The 13,659-nt window shown below is 40.7% G+C and overlaps 2 protein-coding genes across 6 annotated transcripts in view; one reads left to right on the top strand and one right to left on the bottom strand.

Annotated features, from left to right (window-relative positions):
• Positions 1-5,234, top strand: part of invs (inversin) — a 143,953-nt gene extending 138,719 nt beyond the window's left edge. For all 3 annotated transcript variants that reach the window (XM_042332359.1, XM_042332360.1, XM_042332361.1), the window contains one exon: positions 3,678-5,234. In XM_042332359.1, coding sequence (XP_042188293.1) covers positions 3,678-3,793 — 116 coding nt within the window. In that variant the 3' untranslated portion in view covers positions 3,794-5,234. The remainder of the gene's footprint in view (positions 1-3,677) is intronic.
• A 34-nt stretch (positions 5,235-5,268) lies between these two features.
• tex10 (testis expressed 10) overlaps positions 5,269-13,659 on the bottom strand; it is a 46,022-nt gene continuing 37,631 nt past the window's right edge. For all 3 annotated transcript variants that reach the window (XM_042332362.1, XM_042332363.1, XM_007897430.2), the window contains exons 12-15: positions 11,607-11,687; positions 10,141-10,322; positions 6,872-7,082; positions 5,269-6,039 (exon numbers count right to left, since the gene is read on the bottom strand). In XM_042332362.1, coding sequence (XP_042188296.1) covers positions 5,926-6,039; positions 6,872-7,082; positions 10,141-10,322; positions 11,607-11,687 — 588 coding nt within the window. In that variant the 3' untranslated portion in view covers positions 5,269-5,925. The remainder of the gene's footprint in view (positions 6,040-6,871; positions 7,083-10,140; positions 10,323-11,606; positions 11,688-13,659) is intronic.

Genomic DNA, 13,659 nt, shown 5'->3' with positions numbered 1-13,659 from the left:
TATTATACTTGGAGCATGGTACCAGAAGGCAACCACTACCTGTGGAGCTGTACCGTAGCAAAAATATGCACCTTTTGGAGGGCAGAGTAAAGGGAAACCCAGAACATACTCTTATTCAGATTGTTTGTTTGAATTGCAACAAAGCAGCAGCTGAGTTTACCAGATAACTTGGGCAGCTGATTGAAAGTGACTGCAAGCAGAACCCTTAAGCTGACTGGCCTATAGTTATTATTTGATCCGTATTCAAACTGCTGAATAAATGAGTGCTTTGATGAAGAACCAAAGTTGGTTTCACATTTAAGTATCACACTGGGAGCAGTGCAGGGCACTGCACTACATCATCTTTGGACAATAATAAGGCAGAAAGTGATGAGCACATAGGATCAGCATTGTCATTGTGTAGTTGAAGCTTAGTTTTTATTAATGTTAACAGTAATTACTCTGCATTATGTTGTGTAGTGCAGTGCTCAAGCTGTAAAAGAACATTTCATCTTTACTTTCATTTTCTATCTCTTCATCCTCTGATTATCCTTTCATATGTGACATTGTTTCACACATTGTCACCCAATTGCCTCCGTTGGCAGATATAGTCAATTTGTGCCTCTCCTCTGGGTGATGCGCTTGGCAATGGAATGTCAGGATCGGGTCGGGATTGAGTTGACTCTGAGGCAGTTTTGATTGAGCCAGGAGGGTCTGCAGTACTCCAAGGCACCACTGACAGGCCAGACAGTTTGGATCATTGACAGGACTTGGGATGGACAGACCAATCACTGGGGGCAAGAAGTCTTCCCACTTGACTCCGGTTAACCCTGCAAGTCAAAGCCCTAACAGAGAGGGTAATCATCTTATAGCTGGATAAGCAACACAGCTTTGCAGGCAGTGCTGTCGATGGCAAGCTATGCAGGGTTAGCTGGTTAATCTCCACCAGTTCCTCAACACATAATCTGCGGACCCATAGCCTTGGCACTTCCCAACCTACACCTAATACTTTCTGCAATTAGGTAAGCGGTGTGTGTCCCACCAGGTATAACTGTCATCACTCCCTTGCCTAAAAAAATACTCTTGATCCCTGCAACCTCATGCATTACTGTCCCATTTCAAACCTGCCCTTCCTGGCCAAAGCCCTGGAACGCATTGTTGCAAACCAATTTCGCGCACATCTGTCCCACCTACTCGAACCCTTTCAGTCTAATTTCTGCCCAGCCTATAGCACAGAGACTCACAAAGACCACTCATCAAAGTAACAAATGACATCCTCTATCTGTGACCAGGGCTCCCTCTGCCTCCTCATCCTCCTGGACGTCTCTGCTGTGTTCGACACAGTCAACCACGCCATTGTCCTCCATCATCCACCTTAGCCGAAACACTCGTTCACGCCTTTGTCCGGCTAGACTATTCCAATGCCCTCCTCGCTGGTCTCCCCAGCTCCACCACACAAAATCCAATTAATATAAAACTCCGCTGCCCAGATATTCACCCACATGAAACTCCGTAACACCATCATACCAGTCCTTGCCAGGCTCCACTGACTCCCAATCACCGAATGGATCGACTTCAAGATCCTCTCACTCATTTTCAAATCACTTCATTCCCTCGCACCTTCCTACTATCTGACCTTACTGCCTCCACTCGCTCCAGCCTCCTGTTTTTCCCTCGTACCTTCCACCATCGGTGGTCATGCCTTCAGTCACTACGCCCCAAAACTCTGGAACTCTCCCCCTCAATCCCTCTGCCTTGCCCCCTCCCTTCCCACCTTCAAATCCCACCGAAAGACCTTCCTTTTTGATTGTGCTTACGGTCACTTCCCTCTACCCTTGGCTCTTTGTCAGACTGTGAAGCGCTTTGGGACACTACCCCGTGTAAAGGGCGCTATATAAATGCAAATTGTTGTATCTGGTTTGGACACTCACACATTGTGACAGACATGATGTTCTACATCACTACTTTGTTTCTGCTGGGATAAGCATTAAACTCCTCAAGGACTTTCAGTGGCCAGAGAAACTTCAGTATTTCACTACATCACCTCAGATATTATGTAAATTGGGCACAGTGTAAATCAATATGAACTGAATGGCATTTTGGTCTTCTGCAATGCATTATGTACTGCAGAGCTGAAATTGTAAAAGAACAATTAATCTTTACTTTTATTTCCCATCTCTTCTTCCTCTAATTATCCTTGCACTTTTAATATGTTGCATATTTCTGACAGATCACTGAAAAGTTCACAGCAGATCATAGCTAAAAGACCAAATATGTGTGTAAATTTTACCTTAATAGGATTCAGAAATGCTTTGCTATTTTTAAAAAATCTGCAAAAGTACTTTCTAACATACAATCTGTCCAGTTGCAAAACTGCAGCACAATATAAAATACTTGTAACAACCATTTCAGTCATCATCTTCATCCTGTGAAAACCATCATAGAACAAAAAATCTTTCAAAACTTTTTTCAGACATTTGTTTCTGCATAAATCAGGTGCAGGTTCATCCCTAAACCAGGACTTTTAAGACAATTCAGCAGATCAGGCAGCATTTATGGAAAAGGAAATTGAGTCAATGGGTTCACGACCCTTCGTCAGAAATGGGGCATGTTGGGAGAGCCTTTTAAGGGTCCCGCTCTGTTATTTTACACAATGAATTATGTTTATACCTGATATTTTCAATCTTATTGACACTATGATATTTAAAATTTTAAAGGGTATAAGAACAGAGCAGGGGAATGCACGTCATTTGCATACATGAGGGAGGATTTAGAGAGATAGGAGGGGAATATCTTGTGTGGAGTATAAACACAGGCAATTAATAATAATCCTTGCATTTGGTATAGCGCTTTTCACGTCAGGAGGACGTCCCAAAGCGCTTCACAGAACACACTGTAAAGTGAATTGACTGTATATTTGTGGGAGAACGCGGCAGCCAATTGCGCACAGCAATGTCCCACAAACAGTCGTAGATTGAAAATGACCCATTTATTATGGTTTTTGGAGGGATTATTATTAGGCTCTGTGTGGAGTAAGGAAACTTGCCCAAGGTTTCGCCCTGACTGGAATTGAACTCAGGTCTCTCACTTGCAAAGCGAGTGCTCCAACCACTGAGCTACAGGACTCCACAATGGCCTGTTTCCATCCAGTATAACTCTGTGCAACTATGTAATGGAATTAAAGTGGATAACTTAAGTCAGAAATTATCACCAGCAGATATAATGGCTTCTGTGCTGTAAACTGACTTCATGAAGTTATTCTGAATTGTATACACATTGGGAAACTAGCATCAGTTTCTCACGTGTATCAGATTCGTTTGGATCAAATTATTGTGATTACAATATTATCTATAAATAAAGTGGCAAGTTAGATTCAAACAAGCAAGGCATGATACAAAGCAGTAGCTTGGTGGGTTGTCCTGACAACACCCTATACAAGGGAGAGAGGTGAACCTGGGATATTATCATCTCCAATTGGTCCTTATACAGAGATACAGTGGTAGAAGCCTGGAAGCAGGGTGCCTTCTGAGGCCAGAATAGACCCAACTGGAATAGGAAAATGAACCTTAAAAACCTTACTTCAAAATAAGATAGAGAAAACAAAATGCCCTAAGTTATAGGACAAAATGTAGAACTGCCGATGCATTCTGGAGTCTGAGAAGCAGGTGTGATAGCTTCAATATGTCTTCTATCCACAGTGAGTGACTTGCAACATGTTCAACGATTGGTAAACCTAAAGAAGTCCAAAGAGTTCTCGTACAACATGAGGCCACACACTTCAACAAAGACCCACAAAGCCAGAACAAAAGAATGAAGATGGAAGACAGACTATACTTGTTACTGGTTGCATTATATACTAAGGAAAAACAATCCACATGAGTCAACGTGCTTGAAGGTTGTACCAATAATCTTGTGCTATTTTAATCACTTCAAATGACTCCCACCACAAGCAGTGACAAACCCGTACACCCAGTTTTATAGAAGGCTGGTGTTATACAAGCTTAGAATGCTCTCTCCAAATAATCTGTTTGAAAGGGCAAGATCTAGGATTATAATAATAATCCTTACATTTGATATATCGCTTTTCAAGTCTTCTTGACGTCTCAAAGCGCTTCACAAAATATGCTGTAAAGTGAATTGACTGTATATTTATGGGCGAAACGTAGCAGCCAATTGCGCACAGCAGCGTCCCACAAACAGTCGTGGATTGAAAGTGACCTTTTTATAATTATTATTATACTTCAAACTCTCTTCACATTTCAAGTGGATACAACACAAACATTTCAGATACCTTGGAATAAGAATAAGGGAGGGGAATTGTGATTGACAGCTGAGTTACTTGTGAATATTTGTGCTCCAGCCGTTCACAAACAGCTGTAAACTGTCAATCACCTCTAATCCACCCCACCCACTTCCAGTCCAACGGCAGGGAGAGCTGTTGCTGGTCCTCTGCTGGGTGGGAATGATATTTCTTCTAACCTCAGACAACTCTTAAGCCGGACAAAACAGCCTTCCCCGATGTGTCCATCTTAACTAGCTTCCACTGTGTATATAAAAAGGTATTTTCTTAGCAGGACATCCATTGTTTTTCAGGAATTCAGCTCCTCTTTCAAAAGCATTTCTGGTCACAAATATAATTTACGTATATTATTTATAATCTGTGTATAAACAAAATGCATGGAACTTTACTCATGTTCCACATAACTGTGTTAAAGGTCTCTCAGGTACTCAGACTTATGGGTATTTGTTAACTGCTACAAGTTTCCTTCTGTTACTATTGCTGCACATAAATAGCACAAACCCAAGATTTGTCATTAAAATGACTCCTGTAAGCAGCCATTTACATTAATTTTCTGAACTCTGAAATATGCCACTGAATCAGAACTCTGTAAGGTCCCTGGTAGCATCTAAATGATGATTGTTTGCAAGAGGAAACCACATGCTCAGTATCAAAAAACAATGCAAATGAAGTAATCCATATTTTTGTGACAAGCAGCTTCCGGTGTGTGCTGTCACACAAAGGCAAATAATACATTTACATCCATTGGAGCTTTATCAACCATCTCATCTACCCTCAATGATGGGTTTCAACAATTTACAAGATCGCATTGCTATTTATTACATGATGATTCACCTTTGTTGAACTATGTATGTAAAATATGTATCCATCCTGTAGATAAACATATTTTGTATCAAATACTTCACATTGTAACATTTATTTTTGTAGTTTTTTTATATAAATGCATCTACTACATTATACGGTTTTCAATAAAGATTTGGAGAAAGTAATATTTTTCTGGGATTTATTTGGTAATAAAATAAATGATCAAACAAAACCCAACATATCTTGTAAAGAAACAGGTGTGAGTTGAACGTATACAATCATGTTCACAGTAGAATATTCTGTGGAGATTTGCAGTGCATGCTTAGAAAAATGCCAAGGTATTCTTCTAATCTGAATGTCATTGTATTTACAATGTTCAGAGTCAATCCAAGGAGAAGCAAAAGCACTAATGGCACATTTTTAAACAAATAAAACATTGATCTTTGTAGAATGTAAGAGGTTTTTGCATGTTAATCAATAAAATATTTTCACACTTCCACAATCTTTGTGGAAACAGCGAGGGTACTCCCCATGCAAACTTCAACAGGAGTGCATTTGTCCCAGTTCAATACTCCCTTACATGTCAAAGTAATGAGTATCATAATAATCCTTGCATTTGATATGCTTACATTTTAAGTGTACTCTTCACATAACAAATGTGTGGGTTCCACTTTATTTGGAAAGGCAAGGAGAAAATGGTCCAGCACAACATGTTTTTATTCTTATTCACAAATTACGGCTTGAATTATCTTCAGCATTGCTTGAGCAGTGGTCCAATGACTCAAATGTGTTCCACTACAAGGATTTACAAGTGAGTGTCTGTTTTGTGGATTCAGCAAATTTTAATAAGTCACTGGCAAACTGGTGGTTCCCCTAGGCCGTGCTGTTATGGAGATACTGAACCAGTAATGAAGTTCTGTCAGCCACTGTTCTTGACCATCTCCCGTTTTACAGTTCTAAAAAAACCAAAAAGTAATTCAGACTTAAAATGTCATGGAAAGAAGTCATAAGGTCCTTTCTCAACAGGTTTTCCAAAGAGTTACCTAATTTCTCCTTAACCCATACGATTTATTCAAATTCACTTAACTAAAAACAAAACATTAATTGCAAATTTATACAACTGGGGAGAAAGGTGGTCAAACATGTAGTCAAAGAGATGAGTCTTATCGCAGGGAGGGAGGGGAAGAAGGTTGAGAAACTCCAGAACAGCTGAAAGCTCAGCCACCAATGGGGCAGAATGGGTGGGGTAGGCTTCCTGAGTGGAGGGAGGGGTCAGGGGAATAGGATCATAGTGCAAAGTTGGGTGAGACCACAGACAAATGTGAAAGTGAGGATGAGAATTTTAAATTTTATCCCCTGGGTGATGGGGAGCCAATGAATCTGAGCAAGGATGGGGGATGGCCTTGTGAAACTCGCGCTAGTCTTGTATTTCTTGGAAATAAACCATAGAAACACTGCTGCAAGGTAAAAAGTAGTTTTCCTCTTTACTTTTTTCAGTATTTGTATAAGATTTAGTGATGAACTACATTTTATTTGCAGCTCTTGCATTATATAATCTATCCTTACATGAAATACTCATCTAAATCATATACAGTACTGTATTTATAAACCTACAATAGAAAGTAGCAAAGCTATCAGATGTTGGAGCTGGTGTGCAGAGATAGGTGGGACCTGCAACTCCTGACAAGTATTTACAGTATCTGGGAAAACACTTCAATAAAAAGGCTGTTAAAAGCAAATGAAAGACACAACAGCTGATGGAGTCCTGAATGCAGAGAGTTGACATACCGTGATATCCTGTATGACCTGTTGTAACAGTGCAGCGTTTGCCACCATGTGCTGCCTGAGCTGTGCCTGCTTGAGCAGAAGACGAAGGACCTGTGCGATGACAGGGAGCTCCTCCTGGCTGCTGCCGTTCACCTTCACACCCTGCAGCATCAGGCGCAGTAGACGGGGGATGTGGATCAGTGCTGTGAGGCACGAGGACCACAGCAAATCCCTGCATAAACAGTCATTCATTTCTTAATGTGTGTTAGACAGAGATAATATCACAGTAAAACAAACCAAAACAGCTAGTTAGTTCATAGCTCCATTTCATATGCCTATTAGTTGTAATCACTATTGTATTTTCACTCCTTTAACCATACAGAGGCCTCGTTTTCCTCGCTCAGGCTGCTTCATGTTCCCCCATCCTATCTGCCCCACAATCAACAACAACAAAATGACATTTGTATAGCAACTTTCACGTCAGGAGGACGTCCCAAGCAGTGGGTAGGGGTTCAACCATTCTCCCGCCGCTCTCTGGATTCTATCCGAGTCCCTCACTCGCTTCCTCTCTCCATTCAAAGCAATCTCAAAATGTACCCCTTTGACCATTTTCGTGTCCTTGAATCCCTGACCAACTGAAACCCTTCCAGTATCTTAAATAATTCCATCACATCACACTTGAACTTTCTCCTTCGAAATCCAGTTTTAAACGTAGTCTATATTGATCAAATGAAAGTAGTCTCTTTTCTAACTGCATGCATTTATTCTGTAACAATTCCATTAAAGAGATTGTGTTTCGCCCACAAAATATAGTCAATTCACTTTGCAGTATATTCTGTGAAGTGCTTTGAGACTTCTCGAAGATCTGATAAGGCAATATATCAAATGTAAGGATTATTATTAATTTTGGGCTCTCTCAACTCCATTATAAGTGAGGACAAGACCACCACACAGATCAGCCGTAATTAAAATTAAAGTTAAATTAAAAAATGACTGTGGGACACTGCTGTACACAATTGGCTGCTGTGTTTCACCCACAAAATACAGTCAACTGAATTCACAGTATATCCTGTGAAGTGCTTTGAGACGTCTCTACGATGTGATAAGGCACTATAGCAAAAGCAAGGATTATTATTATATTGGCAGTCTTCGGAAAGATTCTAAAGATGCCTGATATAAGTACTGAAACAATTTACTGCACAATTTCTTCTGAAACTAGAGATGACACATTACAGGGCGAGGTAGCGAGAACATAAGAGACGTTCATGCTGCAACTATACCAATTATATTTGAGCTTAGAGGACTTAATTCTGACAGAAGTGGAATATTAAATATTTCATAAGTGGAATATTCAACATCCATATTTCACTAGTTTTGAGTGTAAAATTCATTGGAAAACTATATATTTTTAAAAAAGCTCTCTTTAAGAATATAATTCATGGAGAATTTCAAGATTCTAATTCTGTTTTGGGAGTTGAATTAAAAATGAAAACAAAAGCTACATTTTTCTTATAATATATAAACCTGCAAAGTTGAAATCTGCAAAGTATATTCGGTTCTCAACTTGTTAATTTTGTAAATATATATTTACATGAATAGTGGAACTTTTTTCAAAGTTCCTTATTAAGGATTCTCTAATTGAAGAGAATTTTCTATTAATAAATGTGATCAGATGATTAAATCAAGACCATATCGACTTGTTTAGCTGTGGGTCACAATACAAGTGGACACAAATCCAGTTTGACACATCTTAGCTCGTCATTTCATTTACAAGCAATTTTCCTAGGAGTGTTTCAAAAAGAAAAAAAAGTCCAGAATACAGAAAAAAAGTATACGCATAACCCATTCATTGTGCATTGTCCACTGTTCACCCTTCACACATTAAACAAGTGGGACAAGAGAATGGTTGTGCATCGTGTCGCAAGGTTTAAAAAAAAGTTTGGCCTTTCTCAGGGTTAGAGTCCCACAGTGTTATATCCAGAGGCCTCCCCTTTCAGCTTAGACAGTCTGATTGGTTGCCAATCGGGTGTGAGAAATTGTGCTGTGAACCCAAAATGACGGGAGGTATCCCGGGCCTTATCTTGAGCTGAAACTGGAGAATCTTCCGCTCCATTTGAGCTTTTGAAGACCATTAGGTTTATGTGCTCTTAATTGCCTGTTTTCACTTGTTGGCGAATTCAAAACAAGGGGGAATAAATCAGATAGCCAGTAGCAGATCTAAAAGGGAGTTCAGGAGGAACATCTTTACACAGAAGGTGGTGAGAATGTGGAACAGACTGTCGGAATTTGCGGTTGAAGCAAAAAGGATGAACATATTTAAGAGGGAATTTGATGCATACAACAACTTGCATATAGTGGCCTTCACATGGGCAGTGTCTGAGTGCTTAACAGGCGGAGCCTGGCAGAGGAAGGAGGTGACTGTAAGCATGATCAAAGAGGAAGGTCTTCAGTCGTAATCTAAACGAGGGAAGGAGGGATAAGGGAGGTAGAAGGAAATAAAATAGTATGGGAGGTAGAAGGAAATAAAGTAGTATGGGAGAGGGGATTAGGGAAGTTGGTGAGATATGTAGAGAATAAACCCTGATACAAATTGACCAGTTGGGCTGAATGGTCTGTGTCTGTGCTGTATATTCTAATGTAAACTAACATAGCAGACATTTGCTCACAATAGACCATTCTCCACAAACAGCCATGGAGTGAGTGACCAACTTTTATTGGGGGGGGGGGGGGGGGAGAGGGAGAAACTATTGGCCAGGACACAAGGAGAAACTCCCTTCTCTTTTTGAATAAAAGAGTATAGAGTAGAACAGAGAGTGCTAGAGGATCTTTGGTGTTCATGTGATGTTCATTTGGGATGGAGACTGAAGAAGCTCGGTTATGAAATTGGATGAGCTGGGATTTTCCTGCCTTTGTTAAAAATTGGCAGTAGGGAGGAAAGATGCTTACATGATCAATTGCTGAAATAAATATTGTACTGATAGAAATAAAACCAGATTTCACAGATTGAATCTTCAGCAAAAACTGGAATAAAAGGTTCTTTTAAAGTGAGATTGTAGCTGTAAAATCTGTTCCGTGCAGAAAGTTTCAATTGTGTTTCAATTGTGCCAAGTTCAGGCTTTTTATGTTATAATAATATAATAACCCTTGCATTTGATATAGCGCTTTTACACCAGTAAGAAAACAACAGTCAACAGAGAATTCTAAAACAAACCTGATCCAACAGAGCTATGGAATAATATAGTTCAATATAAGAGGAATAGGAGCAGAAACCCAAGGAGAATTTTAATTACCACTTTTGTGTGTTCCCTCTGCTGTTCTTCTCCAAGGTTAGTATGAAGTAAAGGAGGCTGTAGCAACAACTGGCGAGAAACTTCAACAGACACTCATTGGGAATAAAGGCTGGATCTATGAGCTGGCTAACAGCTGTCAGGACAGATCCTGCCGTGCTGTCTGGCAAGAGATTCACACCCACCTAAAGCGGGACAGAAGTCAAAGTTAATTTATGAATCAACTGATTACTCTGAAATAAATGTTCTAGTTTAAACTAAACATAGCCAACCAAATCAAAAACATGAGAAAGTGAAAAGGAATCCATTTTACCCAACGTTAGATATTTCTATAATACATCAATCGTAAATGATATGAGAGAATGAGATTAGACCTGGAAACTAAAATCCTAGGCTTCCATTCAAAAGGCTTGTTTAACAGGTGTTAATCTATGTCAGTCATGGATTCTGTGTTGCCTGTAGTCAGTACATTTTCACAGAACATTGCAGATTGATACTATTATACTGTAATAACCATTCAACCAAACTAACAAAGCAGATTTCTGACTTATGTAGGAAACAAATAGAACACCAGCACAGAATTACACAAACAGGTGGATTTTAGAAGTGTTATGCGACTGATTTTCCAATAGATCCCTCACACTTGTGTGAAATAAACATACAAATCAAGAGTATTAATGTAACATTCTTCACACAACTAACAACTGTAATTCAAGGCTAAACAGCTAAATGACCCAAGGGGTTCAGAAGTTATCAAGGTAATACCACACATGACAAGGCTGAATTCTAACTTGACAAGATATAATTTACTGTGTGGCCTGAAAACGGTTTCCAGTATTATTTCCTTTATTCCTTTATTACTTCCTGGACTATAATTTTTAAAATGCAGCAAAGAACAAGGGAGGTTAGAAATAGAAAAGAACGTGGGTCATTTTGTTCCATTTCTCTGTGTATTCCGATCACCTCACCAACAATCAACGGTAGAGGGGCATACGGGTGAACCTGAACTGTGACAACCTTACTACCAGACAAATGAATACCTTTGGAAACTTTCACTGCTTCTGTGTTGCCTGTAGCCAGCGATTGGAGACGCCCCTGTTCCAAGGCCTGTTAAGGTTTCCCATGAAGATTTATTGTCTAATAAGCTCAATTAGTGGCAAATTGCAGGAATACAGAATTGTACAGGTCAGAGGGCCAAACCCCAGCAATTATCTGCGATTCTAATCTGCTGTCTCCTCACAACTGCCTAATTCAAAGCTTCATATCATTATTATCCCTGATTTCTTTCCCAGTTTTTCACTCAAACCTACACCAAGATGTTGAATTGCAGTTCTTTCAAGCCATGACAATATTCTCTGTGTCCAGCCTTGACAATAACCTCTCTCTGTCCAGCCTTTATTATATCCCTCTCTGTCAGCCATCACGCTATCAACCTCTCTGTCCAGCCATCATAGGGTTACTGGGCTCACCAGATGTTTGCAGATGGCACTTTGCAAGATGTCACAGCACTGGATTCGGGAAGGTATAGATGACAGGCAATGGCACACAACCTGAAATAGATAATACAAGTATAGTTAACAACATGGTCCAAGCATACATACCTTATGTATAACTTGACAGAAGGGATTTATTAATTTTCGACGTTCTCCAAAATGCTATTTAAGTTTCCTAAAACAGCAACTGGCATTTGGACTAAACGTTAACCAAACCTGTATGGATTTTACAAACAATTACATATAAAGGATAGAATCCCTTAAAAAAAATTAGGTCATTCAAACCACGCCTGTTTGTGGGACCACTGCTGATAATGTTATGTCAAATGCAAGGATTACAGAGATGTACAGAATACTTGCCTAGTTTAGGGAACATTTGTCCAGAATATGGAGAACAAACACTAGCTAAATATCAACAATGATCTTGTACATCTCTGAGATTCATTTTGTCAACTACAGTATTGGTTACTGTAACTTCCATTTTAAAAAAAGTGCACATAATACAGTGGAAATTCGCTGTTACAGATAGACTGTTACAGACAGACTGCCCATTTTTGCTCTTAATACTGGTATCGCCTTACTGAGTTTGGGATTATGGTCACCTTCACCATCAAATTGAAAAAAAAAACAGAAAAGTGGCCTGAAGAGCCAATTGCCCTTATTACTGAGTTGTACACAAAGTAAGGTTCTACTTGTACAGCAGTAGTCGAGTTCCCAGGTAAATAAACCGTGCAACTGACAAAAAAAATAGATCTAGAATGGTATAAAACCAAGCTAGACCAAGGAGCAATGTTAGAGATGCACAATCAAACACATATCTGATACCAGAGGAGTAAAATAACAGAAAACTGATCACTTGGCAGAAAGGGTTTGCTATGCAGATTTTAAAAATAAAGACCGCTGTTAACACGTTTATTAGCCAAAAGGAGAGAAAGCCCTGCTGTCTCCTGTAACCTAACTTTTCTGCCCATGGAAAAGACTTCTCCCCGAGACCCTCTCATCTTCTCACCTCCTATCCCTCTGGTCTTCCACCCGCAGTGATCCCGAAGCAGCCGTCAAGTTGCTTCATGATCGCCTCTCCTCTAACTTCAACTCCCTGGTCCCCCTGAAATCCAGTACCGTCTCCAAACCCACCCGCTCCCCCTGGTACAACAGCCATTTTCACTCTCTAAAATCCCAAACCCGGCTGCTCGAGCGCAGGTGTCAGAAAACTAGCCTCACGGCTCACCACCAGCTGTAGCTCGAGCATCTTCACACCTACCACCACTCTCTGTCGCAAACATAAACTGCGCACTACTCAAACATCATACTGGAGACCAACAATAACTCCAAAATCCTATTCTCCACCACCTCCTCCATGCGCTCCCTCAAGCACCCTCAATCATATCTAATGCCAAGTGCGAAGAGGTCATGGACTTCCTTACCTGGCACCTTCATCCTTCTGCCCTATGTCGCCTACCACCACTCCCATTCCGTCTCCCTCACCCACCCCACCCTCAGTTCCTACCATGGCCCCCATCCTACATTCATTTGTCCCCATTTCTCCTTCCCTTTCATCCACCATCACCACAATGAACCCCTCCCCACCGACTGCTGATCACCCAGCTTCCCCTCCTCTGCCCACGTTGGCAGACACTATTCACCAGTCTCTCTCCTCAGGATTAGTCCCACTCCCCCTCCTTAAAAAACCTACCCTCTATTCCTCCAACCTCGGCCACTCCCGCCCTATCTCAAACCTGCCCTTCCTTGCCAAAGCTCTGGAATGCATTGTTGCCAACCAACTTCGCGCGCACTTCTCCCTCCACACCCTACTCGAACCCCTCCAGTCTGGTTTCCACGCTGCCCACAGTATAGAGACAGCACTCGTGAAAGTCACAAACGATGTCCTCTCTATCTGTGACCAGGGCTCTACTGGGTCAGCCTCCTCCGTGTCCCCCAAATCCTCCGCTCCACCATCAGCAGCCGTGCCTTCAGCCACTACGCCTCAAAACTTTGGAACTTCCTCCCTCAACCCCTTCGCATTCTGTGT

The sequence above is a fragment of the Callorhinchus milii genome, unplaced genomic scaffold (assembly GCF_018977255.1).
Source record: "Callorhinchus milii isolate IMCB2004 unplaced genomic scaffold, IMCB_Cmil_1.0 Scaffold2, whole genome shotgun sequence".
Taxonomy (NCBI): domain Eukaryota; kingdom Metazoa; phylum Chordata; class Chondrichthyes; order Chimaeriformes; family Callorhinchidae; genus Callorhinchus; species Callorhinchus milii.
The sequence above is the reverse complement of the archived record's forward strand: the minus strand, read 5'-3'. Positions and strand labels throughout refer to the sequence as shown.